At 53.9% G+C, this 22,935-nt stretch overlaps 6 protein-coding genes across 6 annotated transcripts; 3 read left to right on the top strand and 3 right to left on the bottom strand.

Moving 5' to 3' along the window:
* Nucleotides 1-679: 679 nt before the first annotated feature.
* SPBR_09021 (uncharacterized protein) lies at nt 680-4,312 on the top strand (the record flags this gene model as incomplete). The annotated part of the gene is made up of 1 exon (XM_040767147.1): nt 680-4,312. The coding sequence occupies one exon, from the start codon at nt 680-682 to the stop codon at nt 4,310-4,312; it is 3,633 nt and encodes a 1,210-aa protein (XP_040618298.1).
* Nucleotides 4,313-5,555: 1,243 nt separating this feature from the next.
* Nucleotides 5,556-7,217, top strand: SPBR_00481 (squalene monooxygenase; the record flags this gene model as incomplete). Its single annotated transcript, XM_040758800.1, has 1 exon — nt 5,556-7,217. The coding sequence occupies one exon, from the start codon at nt 5,556-5,558 to the stop codon at nt 7,215-7,217; it is 1,662 nt and encodes a 553-aa protein (XP_040618299.1).
* Nucleotides 7,218-8,024: 807 nt separating this feature from the next.
* On the bottom strand, nt 8,025-10,460 carry SPBR_00235 (uncharacterized protein; the record flags this gene model as incomplete). The annotated part of the gene is made up of 1 exon (XM_040758554.1): nt 8,025-10,460. The coding sequence occupies one exon, from the start codon at nt 10,458-10,460 to the stop codon at nt 8,025-8,027; it is 2,436 nt and encodes an 811-aa protein (XP_040618300.1).
* A 279-nt stretch (nt 10,461-10,739) lies between these two features.
* SPBR_01121 (uncharacterized protein) lies at nt 10,740-11,121 on the bottom strand (the record flags this gene model as incomplete). Its single annotated transcript, XM_040759439.1, has 2 exons — nt 10,740-10,862; nt 11,005-11,121. The coding sequence occupies 2 exons, from the start codon at nt 11,119-11,121 to the stop codon at nt 10,740-10,742; spliced, it is 240 nt and encodes a 79-aa protein (XP_040618301.1).
* A 9,344-nt stretch (nt 11,122-20,465) lies between these two features.
* SPBR_01139 (uncharacterized protein) lies at nt 20,466-20,782 on the top strand (the record flags this gene model as incomplete). The annotated part of the gene is made up of 2 exons (XM_040759456.1): nt 20,466-20,672; nt 20,714-20,782. 2 exons carry the CDS (start codon nt 20,466-20,468, stop codon nt 20,780-20,782), a joined length of 276 nt encoding a protein of 91 aa, XP_040618302.1.
* Nucleotides 20,783-20,851: 69 nt separating this feature from the next.
* Nucleotides 20,852-21,085, bottom strand: SPBR_01162 (uncharacterized protein; the record flags this gene model as incomplete). The annotated part of the gene is made up of 1 exon (XM_040759478.1): nt 20,852-21,085. One exon carries the CDS (start codon nt 21,083-21,085, stop codon nt 20,852-20,854), a length of 234 nt encoding a protein of 77 aa, XP_040618303.1.
* Nucleotides 21,086-22,935: the final 1,850 nt, after the last annotated feature.

Here is a 22,935-nt window from a genome sequence, read left to right on the forward strand (position 1 = left end):
GCATGGGCCCGTTCTTTAGTCGAAAGGCACCGCGTGTCGCGTGGTCCGAAAATGAAGCTATTCGGACCAACTTGGATAGCGAAGTCCGCAGCCCGACAGCAATGTCAACGCGGCAACCCCGGTCACGGAAACACCACAACATCACAACACATCGAGCATCGTCTGTTACTAATTCTGGAAAATGATAAGCGTCGTAAGCATGGCAGTTGAGCGGAATCCAGTGAACGACATACGTCGACAAAGTATGCACTTATTGAGGTGTATGCGTATACCAGAGCACTTGCTGACTAACACAGCTCAATATTCCTGTGCAAAAAGAAACTATTATGATTGGCCACGGCCCGCCAAAAAGTGGGCACCTCAATCCTGCCCCGAGCCGAAGTCGTGCCACAACTAACAGCAACTTTTTTGGCAGTCCCACCATCAACACAATCGACCACACCTCGCGAGCTGCCATCGACAGCCATTGTTCCTGGCCACGCCATTCAGCATCCTTGACCCGGGAAGCTTATCGTCGTTCCATTCTTTGCACCTGGGCACGACAAGGCTGTGGTACCGGCAATGGCGTCGTCGCCTGTCCTTTTGCTTGCAATCTAAATTTCTTTTCTTTTTTTTTTTTTACCCGCTGTTTTCGTTCACCCCTCATCCGGACTCCCGTTTCGATACGACGTCCACAACCATGGCACCGCCCGGGCCGCCGATACCCGTGCCGTCCAAGACTGCCATCCGCGCCCTGCGTGGCCTCATCCTCGGCACGACCTGCACCCTTGCCCTCGTCACCGAAGACCGCCGTCGCCGCATTAATGCCGCGCGCTCGGCAATCCGCAACGGCGACAGGATCCGGTCTGCCCGGCGGTACCACCCTGGCGGCACTGCGTTTGCCATTGCACTCGAGGAGGAGAGTATCTCGGTCGAGCCGGGTGTGATTCGCTGGCAGCCACCGACACGTCAGGGACGAATCGACAGCGGCCAACATGGATCGACGACGACGAGATCATCTCAGAGATCAGCGATGGACTGGCCAGATGCAGTGGCGGTACCAGCAAGAAAAGAACGGTCGTCCTCCCCGTCGAGACGTACAGCAGCTGCATCTTCAACACAAAATACAGCGACCACGGCCTCCGGTGCTGCGGAATCATCAACGTCACACATACTGTCACCTACAGTTTCCTCGACACCACCATCATCGTCACCACCAACATCAGCATCACAAACACAAACACAAGCACCAGCCGAAGCACAAGCACAACCATTTTCATACCCTCCACCAACGACCAAACGCATCCAGCGATCCATCCCATCACTTGCCCTCCAAGCAGAGGCATACGGGGCGCGAGCTCGAAAAGGGGGCCGCGTGCACAGAAGCGTCGTCCCCATCGGCCGAGTGAACACTCACAGTGTTCCCGCGGTAGACCTGTCAGCAGCTATGACCAGCCAGGTCAAGGCGCTGGCAAAGCCGCTCAAGACCGAAGCCGAGCTCGAGGCCGCCGTGCGCACGCTGCTCAACACTTGGCCCATCATCGATACTGCCTCTGGGGACCAGGCCGTCCTGCGCAAGACATCAGCTGGGCTGTGCCAATCTTGCCAGCAGGCTGGCCGCATGGACCTGGCACAAGCTGTGCTGCAGCTCGCCGTCCAGTTTGGCCAGCTGGACGAGGCCACCTACTTCGCCCACAGCCCCTTGCCCGTGGTGCAGTCCCTGGCACCGCTTGATGCCCTGCCGGCCGAGCTGGCCGATCCCACCATGGAGGACGCCGACGCAGAGGTACGCCGTGGTGCTTTCGTAAAGCGCCTCGAGGACGCAGCAAGTATTTTTCTCCCGACTCTCACAGCGCCGCACGCTGCGGATGTGCCCATCGCCCAGCTTGTAGTCGTCGGGAAGCAGTTGCTCGAGTGCGCCTTTGCCGCCCGCCACCACGAGTCGATCCATACCATATACTCGTCGATTGCCAAGTACCCGGGCGACATTGCCGAGTTCTCCCAGTGGTACAACACCCAGCTGCAAACGACGGGCGACCAGACGCTCATCGTATCGTCTTTTGTTGCACGCCCGCCCAAGGCCGGCTCCTTGTCCAAGGCGGCGTTCCTCGAGATCGGCGACCGTGTTGTGGAAGCCACACGATTAAGCCACTACACACAAGCCGGCTCTGTACTCGAGACCCTGATTGACCGTGCCCCAACATCACACCGCCTGCGCACAGCATGGGCCACGGACCTGCTGTACGGCCAGTGGCAGAATACCAAGGACTACAGCGAGGTCAAGCGCCTGTTTACCAAACTGGCTGGTCCTCGCCAGTCGGCAACCTACCATGTCGACGGCATCTATCGCGTCATGGTGCAGATTGCGCTCGAGGCAGACAAGCCGACAGAGGCAAAGGCACTTTTCGACGAGCTGACCGCGCTTCAACCGGCAGCGGCAGACGACATCCGCCTGCTCGGCCTCTTTGCGCTAGCCAAAGCCAAGTCCGGCGACTGGCACGGCGTCCAGGCCGACTTTCAGCGGGCGTCCACAACTGCAGCGTCCAAGGGAGGACTCGCCGCACGCGATACGGAGCGCGTTTTCGTGCCCATTGCGAAAGAGTACGTGCGAACGCACACGATCGGCGAGACGGAGGATTTCCTGAAGCTCTATATTGACGAGGTCGGCGTGCCCATTGGCCGCCACATGGTCACCCTGCTCGCCAACGAGTACGGCGCCCTGCGCGAGGTGCGGTCGTTTATCGCCTGGCTCGACTACTGCGTCCAGGCCGGCTTTGCCGTCGACGCTGCGTTTAGCAACGCCATCCTGCACAACTGCCGCAAGCACTGGAAGTTTGGCTTCCGCGAGCTGCGCACAATGTACCGCAAGCTGCGTCTGCTGAGCCCCAACTTTGAGGACAAGGTGACGCAGACGATTATGACGCACGCCGCCGTTTCGGATGCCAAGGCCATTGGGCGTGCCACCGGCATGGCGGTTAAGCACCGCGTCGTCTCGCTCCGGATCAACAACAACAACAACAACAACAACAACAACAGCGCGCTTCATTCGGCGGCGAACATGGCTACCTTGGCCGCGGCTGCCCAGCAACACGGCAACAGCTACACATCGCCGCTGTCAGCCAGCCGCCACCTCTTGGATGAGCATGACCTGTATGTGGCCATGAAGCAGGCGTTTGCATCCGGCGCGCCGACCAAGGCGGTCCGCATGTACAAGCACGCTGTGCGCGGTGGCTTGCCGCCAAGCGACAAGTGTTTGAAGCTGGCCGTGGCGGCCGCTGTCAAGAGCGACCAGCCCACGTCGACGCCGACGTCCGCATGGCCCACGACAAGAGCGCCCGACTTTGACGTCGCCGTTGACCTCCTCAAGACGGCGCACACGGCCGGCCAAGACATTGACGGTGCCACGGCGCACCTCGCCATCGCCTACATTGACGCGCTGGGCAGCCGTAAAGCTGCCATGGCTGCCAAAACGCGCAAGTCGAACGCCAAAGCCAGCGTCGCCGCCGCCGTCAAGTCGGTCCTGCTGCGGCTCGACGCCTGCGACATCCAAATGACCGACCTCGCGCTCAACCGCGCCGCCTTCCACATGTTCAAGGCCGGCCACATGCCCGGCGCCATTGCCCTCGCCATGTCGGCCGCCAACTCATCCGTGGGTGGCGGTCGCCCGGGCTACAACGTCTGGAACTTCTCGGTGCTCGTCGCCGCCCACGCGCGCCTGGCCGACGCTGCCGGTATCCGTCTGGCCACCGAGGGCGCCGCTGCCAGCGGCGTCCTGCGCGAGCTCATGGGCTACAAGGTGCTCAAGCAGGCCCGCCGGCGCCTGCTGGCGCGCCAGCTCGAGTTCGAGTGCGAGACCGCCATCCACGGTCCGGGCCACGAGCCGGGCCGTGCAAACATGTCGGCAGACACCCGCCAGGCCCACGACGACAACCTCCAGGCGTCGCTGGAAGCCGTCGAGGATGCGCTGCACCAGGCCCGGGCCGCGCGCCAGCAGCTCAGCTCGGAGCGCCGCGCGCTCGAGGCGGCTACGATCTCCATCATGCAGCAGGCGGCGCTCGACGCCGGCCATGCGCCCGTTGACTTTGACGAGCACCGGCAGAAAAGGCTTCAGAAGCGGCAGCAGCGACAGCAGCAACAGCAGCAACAGCAGCAACAGCAGCAACAGCAACAACAGCAGCAACTACGCCAGAATCAAGACGACACCTCCAGCAGCACCGGCAGCGTCAGCAGTGGCAGCAGCTGGGACCTGCTTGACATGCCCGTCGACCAGGACGGCCGGCTGATCCACGCGGAGGAGCCAGCGCCGCGCGCCGCCGCAGCGGCTACGTTCTAGCGTGTGGTCGCTACGATCTTCGATTATGTCTTTCTTTATTATTATTTCTTATTGCTTTTTATTTCTTCATGCCGTCAACCTTTCCAATTGCATCAATAGCGGCAGGTGGTTATTAGTAGACTCGCACTGGCTGTCCATGAACATATAGAGTCGCATCATAAGCGACACGTACATGAAACGAAATAATTCAAAATGAGTGTTATATTCAAGTCCTGTATCCGTCTATGTTTCCGTACGTCTTACGTTCCTCATAGTCTTACGTCATGCGCTGTGTGTGGATTTGCTAGGCACCTTCCCGTACAGTCGCCAAAAGAGCTCCTTCCCCATTGCGATGAGACAGAAAAGGGCAAGAGAAGCCACTCAAGACACGCAAATTAGTCCCCAAAAAAGGTGGCCTGTAAAGTGGCATGATGGGCAGGAACAACGAAAAAAGGCGGCAGTTTGTTATAAGGTATTGGGGAGCTCTTTCCATGAGAGTCTCTCGCAAGAACCGTTCAGTCGCAACTTCCCGTTTTAGTGGTCGACAGGGGGCGTTCTACAAGGGGAAGGCTCGACAAAGCCAAAGTGGCGCGACTCCTATTTTTGGTGGGAAGGGGCAGGCGGTCAGGCTAGGCACATGCCATTTTCTGCGATTCTGGAACGACTTTGGGGAGGAAGGCGCGGTGGGTTGGCGCCGGAGAAGGAGCCTCCCAGCCTGGGCTCGCATCCCTTTTCTGGAGCAGCACTCTAATATTATTACAACCATTTTTTTGTTTCTCGACATCATCCTACTTTCTCGTCACCACCACCACCGCAGCGGCGAATTGATTTCTGTTGCTTTCGAAGGACTCGTCCTGTCCTTACGTGGCAGCTGTGCTCGTTTCTTTTTTAGGACGTGCTTTTCCTTTCAATTGACTCGTTATCCACTCCTTTTTCCTAACAGAGGCTCAATTGCTCCTTTTCTTTACTTCGTTCTTTTTACTTTTCTTCTTCTCTTCTCCCCTAATTCTTTCTATCTTGCTCCGTTCGCCTCTCGCCTTCTCTTCAGCCTTGCTAGAACCGGCTTTGATGCTCTCCTCCGATCCTCGACCTTCCACCTCACACCCAACGACGATCGAGTCCCGACGGCACGTGAATATCACCACATCTCATTTTCCGCATCTCAAACTTCTTCTCGACATCCATCCCCCTCCGCCGACCACCACGGCATTCTGGTGACACAGCCAAGGGACCGCATACACACAGACACATATATATACACAGCATGAGCGCAGACGCAACAGGGACCGCCGTTGACGCCCGCACGCGCCGCCGCGAGGTCTACCATGAGGCCGATGTCGTCATCGTCGGAGCCGGTGTGCTGGGATGTGCGTTCGCGTATGCGCTCGCCAACCAAGGCCGCAGCGTGCTGCTGCTCGAGCACAACATGCACGAACCCGATCGCATTGTCGGCGAGCTGATGCAGCCGGGCGGCGTTGCGTCCCTCCGTCACCTGGGCCTGGCGGACTGCATCGAGGACATCGACGCCATCCCCTGCCGCGGCTACCACGTGGTCTACGACGGCGACGACATTGCCATTCCCTACCCACCTGTCGACGGCGATGGCCACGTGCCCATGGATGCGTATGTGCCGGGTAGCGACGAGTACAAGAAGAAGGACAGCAAGCGCGCCGACGGCAGCAGTGCGCCCAACGGCCGCAGCTTCCACCACGGCCGCTTCATCATGCAGCTGCGGCGCAAATGTCTCGCCCATCCCAACATCACCGTCTTCGAGACCAAAGCCACGGGCCTAATCCGCGCCCGGCCCCTATCCAACGAGGTGCTAGGCGTGCACGCCGAGACCACAGTGCGCCTCGACGGCTCGCCAATATCCCGCGAGGACGCGGCGGCGGCCGCCAAGAAGGACAAGGAGTCGGGCGCCGCCGTGCCGTCGTGTCCGACCACCAAGAAGCCCGACTTCTTTTTCGGCCAGCTGACCGTCGTGGCCGACGGCTACAAGTCGGACTTCCGCAGTGAGGTCCTGGACACCAGCCCCATCGTCAAGTCCAAGTTCTATGCGCTGGAGCTCATCGACTGCCCGCTTGAGCCCAAAGGATTTGGCCACGTATTTATCAACTCGTCGGCCTTCCCCGTTCTGCTCTACCAGATTGGCTCCCACGAAACCCGCGCGCTCATCGATGTGCCCAACAATCTGCCGGCCGCCTCCGTTGCCAATGGCGGCGTGCGCGGCTACATCCGCAACGTCGTCATTCCCTCGTTGCCCGAGAACGTACACGCCTGCGTCGAGGCCGCGCTGGCGGACGGCAAGATCCCCCGCAGCATGCCCAATTCGTGGCTGCCGCCCGCGCCGCGCTCCGCCATCACCAAGGCGGCCAGCCAGGGCGTCATTTTGCTCGGCGACGCCTACAACATGCGCCACCCGCTGACCGGCGGCGGCATGACGGTCGCGCTCAACGATGCTGTTGTTCTGTCGGGCTTGTTGGCGCCCGACCGCGTGCCCCGGTTCGGCGACCACGCCGCCGTCGCCCGCGCCATGGGCGAATTCCACTGGACGCGCAAGCGCCTCACCTCCATCGTCAACGTTCTCGCCCAGGCCCTCTACTCGCTTTTCGCCGCCAACAGCCGGCCCCTGCGCATGCTGCAGCAGGGCTGCTTCCAGTACTTCCGCCGGGGCTGGGCTGCGCAGCCCATGGGCCTGCTGGGCGGCATCATCCGCAAGCCGCTCGTGCTGGCGTATCACTTTTTCAGCGTCGCCTTCCTGGCCATCTGGCTCAACACCGTCGAGGTCATCACGGGTGGCTCGTCGAGCACCGGCGCGGCCGTGTTGGGACTGGTCAAGCTGCCGCTGGCCATTGCCGACGGCATCCTTGTGCTGTGGACGGCGTGCGTTGTCTTTTTGCCCGTGTTCTGGCGCGAGCTGCGGTAGGACTCGACGGATATGGGATATAGACAACGTTGTATTATCATTTAGATGAAAAGAATGCTTTGGATCAATAAAAGCGACGAGGGCGTTCCTATTACATACATTCTGCTTTCGCGGCATTCTAATATAATCATACTCACGGGCTTTGATAGGCATTTTCGCTTTCATTTGCGTTCCTTTTAGATATGACTTGTGAATCGAGCAAACCCTGGAGGGGATGCCGTTTTTTGTAACCCGGTAATATCAAAACAGAACCTAGGATATAAAGTATATAATAAAAGAACAAGACGCCCAAAACGAACAAATACAATGAGGATTTCGTTTAAAAACGCAAGGTTTTCATCACACGACATCAAATGCATGCTCTTCTTTTTCCACAACATCCGCACCCGCCCTGCTGTTCTCCTGTCCTTTTTGGTCCGGCGCCTCATCACGAGGAGCTACATCCGCTCGCCTGCTTCTGTCTTGGCATACAGCTCGACGCTGCACATTCCCATGCATTTCTGATTCGTTTGTGTGTTCATTTTTGCGTCGCACGCAGCACGCCGTCCCTCAATAGATAATGGGTGCGGATGGGTTCGGTAAAAGAGGTATAATAAAATACAGTCAAAGAAGAGACAAAGAGGCCGTCGGCGTGCTGGAGATAAAAAACAAAGCACAGAGACAAAGACTGTGTATGGTATCGCCAGCAGATGTGCATCGTAAAAAATAGCTTACATTGTTGTTCATCAGTTGCAAAACACGCATCGCTCGATTCCTTTCGGCTGGTGAGAAGACAAAAAAACAAACAACCAACGCCCTGAAGCTCATTCATGCCATGTCGTCGTTCGAGCCAGGGCCGGTAGCTTCCGTGGCGGCTAAGGCTTGCAGGCCTGGCGTTGAGATGTTGATCGAGATTTTCTTGGCTGGTGTGGCCGTGGCGGTTGTGTCGCCGTTTGTATCGGCACTGCTGCCATTGACACCCGTGCTCATCTTGCTGAGGACAGACGTGTTGGCGTTGAGTGAGTTGGATCGGCTGTTGCGGCGCTTGTTCTGCAGCATCATCTTGGCGAGATCGTCCTCTTCGTCCTCCTCGCGCCGGCGCTTTTCTGACACCCGCTCCGGCGGCGGACCGCTAAGGGCTGTTGTCGAGGAGGTCACGCTCTTCACGGCGGCCGGCTCGATGTTTTCCGAGTCCGAGTTGCCGTTGGCATCGGCATCGGCAACATCTTCCTCGCCGCCGTCTGTCGGCGCGGCCGGTACCGGCTCTTTGTTGTTCTCGCTGGCAGGCGCTTCATCAGCGCCTTCATCGGCGGCATCGGCCGCTTCGGGCTCCATAGGGTCGCTGTTGCCCTCGCCGCTCTCATCCAGCTCCTCGTCCGACGGGTAGTCCACGAGCTGCTTAAGAACTGACGAGTCGCCGTTGACCTGGTCCTCGTCGGGCGAGCCGAGTGAGTGGTGCAGCTCCTCGTCGTCGTCTTCACCGTTCCAGTACGCCTCTTCCTCTGGGTCCATGGCAATGGAGTCCAGGGACGACAAGTGGGCACCGTCGGGGGCTCGCGACGGGGAGGCGGCGGCAGCGGTCAAGTCACCGTCCTCTTCGCTCGCCGTTCCCAACTGCTCCTGGCTAGCGAGGTGGCCGTTGCTGGCCAAGACCTGGTGGTGCGGGAGCTGCGGTATAAGCTGCGGGTAGCGTCCCGTCAGAAGATCGTTAAAGGTGGTGAGGTAGCTGAGCTTTTCGATGCGGTCTTTGTAGGATGTCACCAGGTGCTTGGTGAGGTCGACGACGTCCTCCTTGACAAAAAAGTCGAAAAAGTCGAGGCATGCGGAGCCCACCAGGTTGTCGCGGGGCAGGACGCGGTCCAGTAGGTCAAAGACGCTCTCAATCAGGCGCTTCTCGATAATGTGGCGTGTGTAGAATTCGTCTCGCGTCGCGACCAGCTGGCGCAGGAAGCGGAGGGCCGTGAGCTGCAGGTGCTTCACGGGGCAGCTCAAGAGCTGCACAAACCGGTGGGCGAGGTTGTGCTGCATCATGAAGAATTTGCACCGGTGATGGTGAGCACGGACAAAGAAGATGATAATGTCGTACAGGTAGATATAGACGCCCTCGCGGAGAACAGTGAAAACCAGTTCCGTCCTGTTCTCGAGCTCGAGCAGCGGCTTGAATAGCCGCGCGGCAGTTTGCTCGTAAAAGTGGCTGAGGAAGACCTCCTGTTGAGGGTCAGCCTGGAGCCTCCGTGTGAGCTGCGGCTCCTTGCCGTTGCCGTTGACGTTGCTCTCGACGGTCACCTGGATCGAGACGGGATCCAGCAGCACTTTGAGCGCGTCGCAGATTTGCGACTTGATGCCGAGATCCACCTCCACGTGCAGCAAGTCCACTAAAGTGTCCGTCAGCTGCACGTGGTCTTCGTGCATCTCGCGGTAGATGGTCTGGCGCACCATGTGCGGGTCGTGGTCAATCATAGACACCAGGATGTCGGTGGCGCCGATACGCACAGTGACGTCGGGGTTCCGCAGGCCAAAGTTGATCACGTGGAGCAGGCCGTGCGAGAGAAAGTTGGCGTACAGCGACGAGCGGGCCGACGGCTGCAGATTCTTGATGATCGAGCAGCACTGCTGAATGAAGAAGACGGATTGCTTCTTTCGTGTAATCTTTTCGGTGGGGTCAGTGAAAAAACCAAACAGCTCCTTTAAGAAGGTCGGACTGCTCTGGAGATGCTGCAATATGTCGACCTGGTTGAAGAAGATGAGCGAGTTGAGGACCGAAAACGTCGGGTCGTCCAGCATGCGCGCGAGGACGACGTCCTTGAGGTACTGCAGACGGTATGTTTGGTGAATCTTGAGCTGGATTTTCTCGTTGCCAATCGCCACAACCTCCTTGAAGCGGCCCTTGGTCAGCCATTCGCGGTGGTTCGCCTTGTGGCTCGGGAAGTCGGGGTCGTACTCGAGGGCGCCGACCACGCCCATGTAGCATCCGTCGGACATGGCGTACTCGATGATCGTCGTGTCGTTCATGAGCAGGATGATCTTCACAATGTTGCAGAGGTGGTGGAGGTCGGCGAGGCTCTCGAGCTCTTCGGCAATTTCCACGAGGGGGATGAGCTTGTGGATGTATTCGTCGGAGATGATGCACCTGGACAAGGCGTCGCGGCCGCCTGCCGTTGTGCTCATGATGCGCATGTTGGTCTCGATATTTTCGAGGTTGGCCAGCTCAGCCGGCGGGAGGGTGATTGCCGTGGGAATATCGACGGCGGCTTCGTCAGACATGGCGTCTTCGCCAAGCGGAGCGGCAATGGACTGCTGAACTTCGCTGATGAAGTTCCTGCATGCTCGTCAGCAGCTGCTTTTCTCTATGCGTGTCTCGGTACCACAGTAAACCAGTTGGAACGTACCATATCGCGAGGCAACCTTCGGCTTCTTGGAAGCTCAGTGCCATATCGAGACCGGTTGTCGGCTCTGTCCAGACGATAAGCGTGTCTAAAAAGGCGCGTCCAGAGTCAGCAACAGAATGACTTCTCGTCGTATCAGCCGGGGAAAGGAGGACCATCACATGCCTTGCTGTCTCTGGAAGCCATCGTCGTGATGAATGCGCGTGTCGAGGAGCAACCGGTCAGGCGCATCCTCGGACTCCACGACGATGCGTGGTTCGCTCACCTCGCCGTCGTCATTCTAGAAAAGGAAAAAAAAAAAAATGTCAGCATTGGAAAGGCGCCGAACGCGGAGGCCGGCCGGCTGTCGCCATCGGCACGCGACACGGCACACGCGACCGGCCGCAAGCACGATCGGGGAGAGACAAAACAAAATCACGTACAGTGACGAAGGCCGAGGAGCAAAACCCGGTGCCACGATCGAACCAGTCATTATTGCGTAGTTCATAGACCTTGACTCGCTTTCGGTCGATCATCTGATGAGGCACGTTGTGTGCCATCATCGAGGTGTCGTGCTGCTCCTCGCCGTCAGTAGAGGGGAGACGGCCGTAGAGAATATCGTAGTCCTGGTCGAGAGGCAAGAGTTCGGAGTCGACAAGGGTAACCGTCGCCAGCTTTTCGGTAATGGGGCGGAACAACTGCGCGCACGCAATTTTCCTGTCGCACAGCGCCTCAAGACCGGATGGCAAGTCTTGCGCGAAGGCAACGAAACAAAACACACGCAGACTCGTGACAGGGCGTCAAAAGAAAGACGGCCGTCCGATTCGTTCCGAGCACCGATACACAAGAGGCTGGCAAACGGGGGTCGACGAGTGGAGCGTAGTCGATCAATCGGCCGTCCGTGACAAGTTGGACGAAAGTCGGGAGCAATGAGAGACGAACAGTCAATGACAAAAGGACGAGAGGAAGGCGGAACGAATGGACGCTGCCGGCGCTGTCACGTCGGAATCGGGCGTGGTCGAGGATGCTTGTCGAGACTTGATTGCGTTTCGCCGTCGTCGATGCAGGGGACTAGGAGTCGGGCCCGGCGAGAGGCGAAAGCGAATGAGAACAAGAAAAGCGCGATGCGAGTCGGCGACAGGATGTGGTGAGACCGGGGGACGGGGAGGGGAAGTCAAGGGGACAAGATACGAAAGAAAGATGTCGCGAGTTTCAGTGGGCCAGGCGCAAAGTCGAGGTCACGAAAATCCGGACGGGACAGGGACGGATGGGCTGGAAAGAAAAGGTGACAAGCGAGACAATGGCAGGTGGGCCACAAAGAGGGAGGGAATGCAGAGGAGCAGGCGACACCTAGTTTTTTTCCCCAGGCCAAGGTTGGCGATCGTAGTGGCTCCAGCGACGCAAAGGCCAGCGGCAGTCAAGAGTCTGGCGGGAGTCGGTGGCGCGTGAGGGAGGCGTGAGGCGAAAAACGACGGAGACTACTTGATTGCGTCGTTTTACGGGGTTGTCCAGGGGCCGTCGCACGTGCAGTGGGCTGCGATGATGTGATGGTGCAAGGTGAGGATTTGAGGATTGCGATTCCTGCTCGCTTTTGAGCCGGGCTGGCCTCGTCTCTCTGGTATGTCAAAAACGTCGCTGGGTGTGAGAATGCAGGTGCACGCGCACGGTTCTCGATAAAACGACGAAACGACGAAAGTTTGTTCGTGGGTTGGGGACCGTTGGGGGCGCTGGCAGGCTGGGTTGGGCAGAGCGACAAGAAAGTAGTGGGTGCCGAGGACCGCACCTGGCCAATTCCATGCAGAGAAGAAGGGGCAGCAAGCAGGGGTGGTGAAGGTGAAAGGGTCCAGAAGGCCCAGGAAGAAGGAAAATAGATAATATGTGTGCTAAGACCGTTCACGCAATGCGCCGGAGCTTGCAGTGCTTTAGCGCTGCCTAACCGGCGTCTTGCACAGTATGAATGCAGGCCTAGCACCACGCGATGCAGGGTGGTGCGGCCCAGGAACGGCGCGTTGATATGATGTGTCGCTTGAATAGGACTCCAGGAAAAAGAAGTCGAAAAATGCTGGCGATGCTTCCGGTTTGGCGATGCAAGCCTAGTCTGTGGGCTGCTCTTTCCTTTTCGAGAAGCCCCTCCCCAGCGGGCAAGTGCGCATCATACTTTCAGACAGCAGCTCAGTGAATTGCCACGATAGGCAAGAAACACCAAGCATCGGCAAATCAGGCAGGCACAGTTGGGCGCTCCTACCCAGCGCGCGTGCTCGGATTTTGGGGACTGTACAGTGCGCTATGTAGTTCAGCACTGTGCCTAGCCTAAGCATGCGCCTTGCTAGCCGCCCGGCTTTTGTGTGGGCGCTTCCCTCTTTCGTCCGTTGGGTGTGGGTGGACAAAACGGTAACCGGCACGGAGCACCACCTCCACGTTCCTCGACTTACAAGCGCAAGACACCAAAACAGCAGGTGCGATTCTCTCCGTCGCGGCTGCCCAATGTCTCACAGAAAACACAACGGCCACCACGCGTTAAACGGCGATCATGAGAGTTGCATGAAACACCTTTCCCGTCTTGCACACATGAACTTGTCCTATTGCTCGTCCGTCAACGCCGCCGTCCCCCCAATAGCCGATTCCAACACACATGTAAATATCGCGAAAAGCCGATTTCAGGCTATCTCTTCAGCAGAAGCCGGAAAGTAAAAAATATTTATCAAACCGCGAAAAAAAAAAAAAAAAAAAAAAAAAAACGAATAAAAAAAAAAAAAAGATAAGAAATAAAGAATATTGTGCCAACCTCAGTATAGGCTTGGGTGAGAACGGTAGATCCAACCCTTAACAAGGACCATACAGCCCATACAGACGACTTGATTAGCACCAGTTCTGGAGGATATGAGTTGCCGTGGCTAATCCAATGGCTCGGGTCTCGTCTTTGATCTTGTGCTTTTCTAATGCGTGTTTGCGAAATAAGCACGGTGGTACTTTCGAGTCTATGGATGAAGACACATCGGTATGAACCCGCGATCCTGGATGCTGCAAACGACCCGCCCGGACTATCGCCAGAAACACTCTCGGCACTCTTGGCACGGCAGAACCGCACTCTTATCCACATACCTGCGGCCTTCAGTTACTCGTCATTCGTGACGCCAATCGATGACGCCACCATCATCACGATACATTGAGTTGTTCTTGATATTGAATACAGAAGACGGTGTACCTACTACACCAACAGAGCTTAAGCCCTCACGGTAACAAGAGTATCCTCCATTATCCTCTGCCTTGCTTTGAGCTTGCTTGAACCAGCAACGAGAGAGAACCGTATCCGGCTCAGCTGCCCATGAAAACCTACAGGATAAAAGTAAGAGGCTCTCGCCAGTGCCCCTGGTCGGAAGACAAAGTACACTGCCAGCCCCTTTCCCTGTTTGATTCCTCCAAATCGCAACATATACCATCTTCTGGTACAACAGGGACATTCTACTATATACACTTTACCATATTGACGCAAGTCCAACATTCATATACCTACAAACGTCTTCAACCGAAAGCTGGCGTTCCCGAATGCAGAAAATTTCACGTCAACATCGCGTCTGGCCAAACAACATCAAAGCCGCACCGAAGCATGTAGTAGCCGTTGCGGCTGGTGAGCACACCGGTGTCGATGAACGCCACTGTCGACGACATAGTACACTTGACAGCCAGATTTCAATCTTATCTGTTCCAAGTTTCATCCTGGCATGTTGTTGCTTGTGGACGGAATACCGACAGATCATTGCCCGGTGAGCACCAATGCAGCAACTCACGAAGAACGTCTGGGAAGGTTCTGTCCGAAGGTCAAGCCGCCGTCGGCACCTTGTCGGCTTGTGATGTGTAGATAAACAAAAACAAAGAATGAACATATCGCCGGCCAGTGGCAGGTTGATATTGAAGCACCAAATTTAGGTCACCCAGGTCGTGAATGAAAGGCCTATCAGGAGTTTAATGACACACGGGCGTCAGCCTTTCGCATTTCGAGTCACTCGGACCTCACTCGCCAAAGAAACATGACCGGGAACGTGGCCGCCTTGATGAGGACGAGACAGGTCCCTTTGGATGGGCAGGGCCGGGCAACATAATCTGATCGTTTTGTTTGATGTCGGTTTGGCAATGGTGTTGACTCCAGTATCAGGGCCGGTGAATGAATTCCAGACATTTAGTTCCGCCCTCTATCTGCAAGCAAGAATATAGATAAGGATCGTCATATAATTCGGATGGCTGTTGAGGTGGAGGGTAGCTGTATCGAGATTTGGTATGAGAAAATTGACTGTCCGCGCCTCAGTCCAACCTCAGGCACCGACTACCACTTGGACGGGGCGCCGTGCTTGGTTTGATCGGGGGGGAATAATTTAATGATTTCCGATATAATAGTCTCAAGTTATTCGCCGTCTTCATTTTCATGGTATTTTTAATACGTCTATTTAAACGTTATTTATACATGCTATTACTTAGTTTCTTCAGATTGTTTTATCAAAATAGGAAATATGATCTTAAATATGATCCTTTCTTAATGAAATAAAATAACCAGCAAGAAGTGATAATATTTCGTTTATTCGGCCTTACCTTACAAAATAAATAGATACGTTTGCAGTAGACATGTTTTTTTATTACTACACATCAATCCATGACAATCTCTGCTATCCGTTAATGCACTTAGGCATTGCGAGCGTTTTCACGCCCATTTCTTAATATTCGAGCCACAAGCGATCCTTTGTATGGTAACCCCTTTGTAAGCGTTTTGATTCTCATATGTGTTGTAAGGTAGCTTCTGCGCGCCTTTCCGTTCATTAAGTGTACTTTTTAAACACCCTCCATTTTTGAATTGGTTTCTTTCAAGATACTCTTTTCGACAGCGAAACAACCACGTCCATCCGTGTAAGCTTATGACAACACCGCCCAAGCTTTCATCGCACCTCCTAAAGGTTGGCCTGCCATGGCCAGGGCTGGCCTTGGCATTTGCAAGAACCTTACGGCAAGGCAACAAGCAACGGTCGGCAATAACAATGCTAGGGCGTCATATCTGTGTGCTCCTCCAATCTGCCCAAACTCTTTTGGGCCATCGGTACAGGCCCAGCACGAACCAGTCTTGGCTAGTCTCGCCGCCCGTGCCGAAGTCGTATCGAACGACGAGAGGAGGGCTGATGTACGTGGCGTTCTTCCTCAGCGCTTTGGTCAATCTGGGAGAGCCATTCCTGAAAACCGGTGTTGTCTTCCTGCTCTGATCGGAAAGCCAAAAAGTGTAGTCAATTGGTTGGAGGAAGAGTCAAAACATGAGCACGAGGGGAAAAATTGAAGGCCCTTTCACACATTATGGCTGCTCATGTTAAAGTAATGTGTTCGTAGACTCTGTCACTCGACACCCCCCATTCTTTTACCTGGCAGGTGAGAACTTATCCATTTCGGCTGACCGCTTTCGTCGCTGGTCGTATAATCCTAGTTAAGACGGTTCTCGCGATACTCGTCGTTTTTTTTGTCGGAACCCTGCCTTTTCATTGACACGTGTTGACTGGAAAAGTAAAAGAGAATGTGATAGGCCAATGCGGCGACCGGACATGAAGTGTCAGGAGCAAGCCTTTTTAGTCACATCATCAAGGTACGGGCCCGGTTAAAGTCACCTTAAAGAAGAGTCTTTGAACCAAAAAATAAGACTTAGAAGCAACCATGCAAGTACGTGAGTCCCAAGAACCCACCTCGGAAGGAGCCAAATTGAAAGCTAGAAGACGTCCCGCGCTTCAGTTCGCCAGGTTTCTATGACCTCTCCACAAGCACGACGGTCGGTATTGATGCCTGCGACGTCCTCGTTCCCTGACGTTCGTAATGATGCCGTTTAAATCTTTGAAGCTTATGGTAGGATTTGGGACTTAAGACGTTCGTCGTTTTACTCGACTTTCTCGTCTTCCAATCAAGACGGCGCTTTTGCCTTATTTCAACACCTGAGATGATGCATTTTGGCTCACTTGGAATGGACGTCAGTGTCAACGTGGGTATGTAAGCCCGAAGGAACAGGCTAATGCAGCTTTAAAGAAACCGGGGAGGGGGACAAAAGCCATCTCCCAAAACCAGGGTTGTCGTTGTAAGTTGTGTGCAACCAAGGCGAGCAGTAAAGGTGCGGGTGAAAAGGTAGCACGCTGCACCTCTCATCTTGTTTGTTGTACTTGGATAAGTTCATATGAAATGTGCGGGATGTTGCGCCGCAACCCGACTCTCTCGAGCTGGACCATGTCGTCCAGACGCATGTTTCGTCGGCTCGTGATTCGGCAAACCAATATCACGTTCTTCGTAACGAAACCCAAGAGGAAGGAGGATATTGAGAGATACGGTTTGGCAAAGCACCCTCTGCCCGGATTTCGTCATATTCGTGGCACAGCTTTAAGTTGCTTTTGGGCGGCACGTCACAGATGCCAGCGGGCCTTTTGTCTAGAAAAAGGTGACAAAAGTTAATTAAAAGAGGCGAGAAAGAGACGGGAGGTCAATATACCCTGCACTTCGTATAACGCAGCAGATAGGCAGCCTGAGATCAGAAACCAATCAGAGCTGCGCTTGCAGAGGATCAGTCGGGGAGGGATAATAGCGACTCTCGGACACGTTCGTGGCCAGCCTTGTCCAACAAAAGAGGGCTGAATATGAAAACTCGAACATAGAGTCAACAAATAGACGTATCGGAGGTCCGCAGTCTCCTTTTTGTACAACATCGAGCCGTGAGAGGCACTGGCGACCATGCAAAGGCGACAACAACGTGCCCCTGTCGAATGCATGGCCTTGTCTACTCAAAAGGACTCATAAAAGATAGATTGATTCAACCCAGGTCTGTGTTTGGTGATAGGCCTGGAGTGAGAATTTGCGCCGTGGGTGCTGGTTGACAAGTCCCTCAGCAGATATTGCGCTCCTATTATTGTCACTAGTCGAATGGATCAGTACTCTGTCACTGACAGGGCCTTGGAACGGCGGCAGGAACAAAGTTGGACATGCACGGAAGGAGGCACGGCAAAGGAAGATCCTCCACCATACGACCATTTGTCGGGGAAGGCAGGGCAAAGACGTGACTGCCCTGTGCCGTGTAAGGAGACTTTATTGCTCTTTCCTTTTTTGTGTTGCCAGTTTGGGCGGACGAGGCAGGTGCTACACTGTTTGGGTTGCGACTTTCCTATTTCGGCCTTGTTCTGTCTGCAGGCACCTTCTTTCCAAATATTTCGAAGTGACGACTCCTGCCACTTCCCGTTATGTCAGTATCTTCGGAGCATTGTTTCCTGTCTCATCTTGAGATTTCTTTTTCTCCTCCTCTGATCCCTTTTCGCCTCATTTCTTCTTATCTTTCATTTTTACAGACAGCTCGACCTTGTACGCCCGACGCCGCGACCTGCGACAGCGAAACGAAAACAAAATCTGCCCAGCTGTCAATAAATCTCCACCTTTCCGGGTCCCAACCCGACATTGTGGCTTCCGGCAAGGTGAAGACAACTCGGACGCGGACCTCTGCAGCAATACATAAGAAGCAGACAACAGCCTTGGCAGCCAGTATCAAAGTTATTTTGCTCGCCAGCGAAAAGCCTTCTCATCCATCCTATCTGCGCCTGTCGGCGTTGCAAAGCGCCTCTTAGCCCCCTGCAGAACACGACTAGGATCAGGGAGACTGACGAGGAGATCTCACAGAGTCAAACAGACGACGAGTGGCGTTCGTTTTTCGTCTTGTCGTGTCGAGGCCTGTTATCTTGGCGAAAAGCATGTCACCCAACGTACGCCTTTAACTTTTCCACCTTTGTATACCTATACATTGTTCCTCCGTCATCCTAGAGCAACGAAATTCCTGTACCACGCGAATACAGCCACAACAAAGAGACACTCAACTTTTGTCCGCCTCGCTCATTTCGTCTCGAGCTTTGCAAACCCTAGCGGCAAGCTACCCTTGTCGCACGAGGGCAAGGATGTAGGCAGTCCGAGGAGGCACTAATACCACGGCATTCTATTTTAGAGACGCCAGAAACCGGGCATCTCGTAAAGTATACGACGACTGTTTGGACTCCGCTGGCGTGGACGTGACAAACCCCCGAGTGCGACAACAAAGACTGCCAAGTCTGGCACAAGCGGAAACGTGACGAGAACACTCCGATTAGGGAGCAACACTCACGAAAAGATGGAATCACACATATTGGCCTCGTTTTCATAAAGTCTAGATTTCGACGGATACCGCATAATATCCCGTGCTTTGACAGTTTCTAGCAAAGGACCAGCTGAACGACTTACTCACCCGTCGTTCTCCGCCGAAGTCACACGTATAATGCCACGCCCTCCAAACTTGACACAAAAAGACGAAAAGCACTGAAATACTTCCGCGAACGGCTTCCCAATTCGAATCTGCAGGCCTTTTGCTTTCAGCTGCTCCGATTATTCGAGTCTGTTTTGTCTTCTTTGCTCTGAGCCGTGCACTTGCTTCTTCAAGTGACGATCGCCGAATCTGGATCGTTCTTCCAACGGCGCCCATCTTGTCTCTGTCACTGGTTTGTGTTTCCCCAAGTTTCCTTATCGGGTGAGACCTTCCCGCCGCTTCGGTTTAACCTAGCTATACATTGGCTCCATTAATACTAATCCATCTAGGACATTTCCTTTGTACAGTATGCATTGACCAGCGACAGTAAATGGCTGGCACAATATTATCGGAATTTTTGAAATTGTATTTTTACCAGCCCTTTATGAGACGGGTTGATCAAAAGCCTGTTTGTCTGTTGCAGTCTCTGTCTAGGCTCGCTAACCGGTTTGCAAGAGAAATTGATCCTGGCCTTCGGGACGAACCGATATTTCTGACAACGCTGTCGTTCTTCGTAAGTGCACAGACAATCCGGCAATGATTTCGATCCTCGTGGCTACGAAAACTAGATTGTTCCGGTGACAATGCTTTCTTCCAATGGTTTCTGTTTTATTGTTTCAGAACTCTTGATTTGGTCGGCGTTTGCAGTTAGTTTCTGTTGCCATCATGGTTTCTCATATCGTCCCTTTTTTTCTTTTCTTTTGCTTATTTTTCTTCTGTTTTTCACAATCCGCTAACGGAGCGAGTCAGCCGCAGATGCCCTTCACCCCTGTCCGAGTTTCCGGGAGGAGTCGAGTAACGCCTACCGCTTCTTACACACCCTCACACCGTCCGCCTACGACAACACTAACTCGACCTTACCCCTGTTCCTTCCGGCCAAGTTGAACTTCCAGGACGTGTATTCCCTTTCGCCTCGTAAGCACCCTTGTTTATTTCTTTCTTTCTTTTTTTTTTTTTTTTTTTTGGTCATATTTTTGATTCCTTTTTACCTCCAAGGCATTCTGTATTATTTTAAAAACGGAAATGCTTCAACTACATGGTCCCATCTCAGTGAGCTCTATTTGTTCTCAGTACACCTATCTCTTCCTCACGCCTTTCTTTACTCACAAGAACTGTACTGCCTGCGCGCCAGCTTCCTTAAAAGGCTGCAGACATCCTCATCTCCAATTCTTCCATCGGGTCGTTCCTAAACCAGCCCTTTGTCTCAAACAGGTTCCAGAAACAAAGCACAACACCTGATTTTCTTTGTTTCTCTCTCCTGCATTGGGACATTTGAATCGATATCTGCGCGAACACGAACTCTCCACCGTCGCTGTTTTACTCCTTTTTCTCAACCACGAAAAACCTACTCACCCCATCTCATTGTTTCCCCTATATCACTCACCTCCTGTCCTCTTTTACAGAAAGTAACACGCAACCTCACCGATCGCAATGTCTTTTTTCTCCATCATTAAAAAAGCCCGACAGGCTAAAGAGCAGTCGGTCAGCAAACCCTCCGAAAAGCAACTTGGAAAGCAGAAAGATGAGCTAGCCAAGCCACGATACGTCCATGTTCCAACACACGCAGCTGCAGACGCCCTTATGGGAGCTCCGGCCGGCTGGATGCGGGACGACGCCGAGCGGATCCGAGAGAACAACATAAAACGCAACGCCAAGCAAGCTGGCCAACTGTTACGGCCACCACGGCCGGCAAGCTCGGCTATGATGAGCCCTCTGCATGTCGACGTGCACGTGGACAGCAGCAGCAACAAATACGGCCGCCGTCTTGGAAACGCCAGTAGCAGTGCGGTCAACGCGAGAGCCTCCCACTGGTCTAGCTCTCCCAGCAGGGCCTCTCTGAGAAGCTCACATACCACTCCGGGCACATCAGCCGCATTCAGCCAGCTGAGCTTGAGTAGTCTGGATGCAGAGCTTGTCCGTGCCCGCATGTCACATCTTGAGGCTTCTCAAAACGGGCCGTACCACTCTCAAAGTGCCCACACGTCGTCAGCATCACAAGCTGTTTCCTCAGAATCATCGACCTCCAGATCCTCGCCTTCTTCATCTCCATCCACGTCACCTTCGACATACTCGGCCGCGTCTTTTGGACCGCAGAAGAGCTCCACGAACAAAGGTGTGATTTCCAAAATTACCCTCAAGTCGTCTTGAGAGCGTTGCACGTCTTCTTTGTACCTATACTGCAGCAACGTCTCTACCGTCATGCTGCATTCAGAAACGACTCCGTACTAACAGTGCGCCACTTATTTTCACCCAATGTACCCAGACGGCAACTTAGGCTACTATGGAGAGACTTGCGGAGAGCACGGCCCTTCAAGCATGGAATCTATCGAGATGAGAGTATTTCCGTCCGGCACAACAAAATCCAAGAGTACCCACAATTGCAACTCCAACAGCTCCACCTCCATCATGCCCAGCCAGTACGATCTTCCATCAACGGGTATTTAAAAACGCAGGAGGCAACTGAATCCTTATGGACAACATATTAGGATCGGTGAGCCTAGCATGCCACACGTACAGCACCCAGTGGGCCATTCTCGGTTGTCCACAGAGCGCACCCTGGTACCTACCACGATTGGCTCGGCCCGTCCCTCACCAGCCTATACGTTCATCGACTCCTGCTCGACCCTGAGTTTGGTCATGGCCGAGACTGCGGCATCAAAGAATCCGCTGTCAAAATCGGACAACCGCGAAGCCCAGATAGCGTCTACTGCAGAAGAGCGAGTCTACTCGCCAACAACGTGCCAACTTGAGGAGCCCCTTGCAGCATGCCTCCAACCAGCTTCAATTTGAAATTTGAAATTATTTTCTTTGCCACTCGTTTTGATATCCTTTGCCCTTTACTTTTCACGTCGTTCCTTCTACTGTCAGGTTCACATTCCGCACCTTGGAGAATATTATAAGTTGCATCGCATTGGCAGATGATAATTGGCGCTCTATCTGGACGTTACCTTTACTAATCCTTAGTTATCTTTTTCTTGTCTCTCCTGCTGGTTCTGCAGACATGTTGCCATAATATATTCTTTCACTGAATTTGGCGTTTACTATTGGATATTCAGGACAGGGATAAGATTTGAGCTCGTGGGATATGTCCTCATCATGCTGCAGAAATGTGTTAGGCACGAAATGGTACTGTCGCTTTCCTAACTACTAAAACGACTGCCGATTCGATATTTTTTCATCCATCGTTGTACTTGGCCTCGTTCCCATGGTCGGCGAAAAATTTCAATATATTTTCTCCTAACATTGCCTGACCGATGACACGACAACTTGCCATCAACCGCACCTGTTTTGGACGCCTTATTTCTGCACATACACCTGGTGAACTATTCCATCCACAAGGGGTGCGGACAGTGGTGAAAACGAATCGAGATCCTCCTCACCAGCGGAACAAATGGACATCACCGACCAGGAAACTTTTGGTCCGAAACAAGTCTCCCAATGTGCCACACGCAAATGACACATTCGATAAATGAGCCACAATACGGGGAATATCTGTGTTTCCGGTTGTTTCGAATCGTTTGCTATAGATCAAATCTTCATTTTCGACTCTTCCAATATGATAAGATATTTCCGTTTCTGATTTGACATGTACTGGTTGATGTAAGCCTTCTAGTTTCATCTCAGCACACAATATGACTTGAAAACATACCTCTCTAGTAACATATCAGGAGTTGCCCCATTTCGATCATTGTTGAAGCTTGAGCTCTCTGCAACATACATGTTGATGCTTCAAAATTGAGTTTCCTAGTTGGGCGTGTTAGTTGTGACGGTGTTTTGATTGGCCGTTGCCACGACTTAAGTAAGACCAAAATAAGTGGGTACCAGATGAGTACTGCACGTGATTCAACTCGTGCAGTTCACGAATCGCGAAAAAAATCTTGGCAGCGCTGGCTTGAAAGCGGTGAGAGATTCTGCCGAAAAAAGTTCCCGCTCAGCAAAAAAAAGTGAAGCTTTTTCGCTTGCTCTTTTCACACTCTCTCGTCATCACGCAAACGCACTTTTCTCACATTTTCTCGCAACCAACGGCAGTGAACCTCCCACAGGCGAGCCA

The sequence above is a fragment of the Sporothrix brasiliensis genome (genome assembly GCF_000820605.1).
Source record: "Sporothrix brasiliensis 5110 chromosome Unknown Cont19, whole genome shotgun sequence".
NCBI lineage: Eukaryota > Fungi > Ascomycota > Sordariomycetes > Ophiostomatales > Ophiostomataceae > Sporothrix > Sporothrix brasiliensis.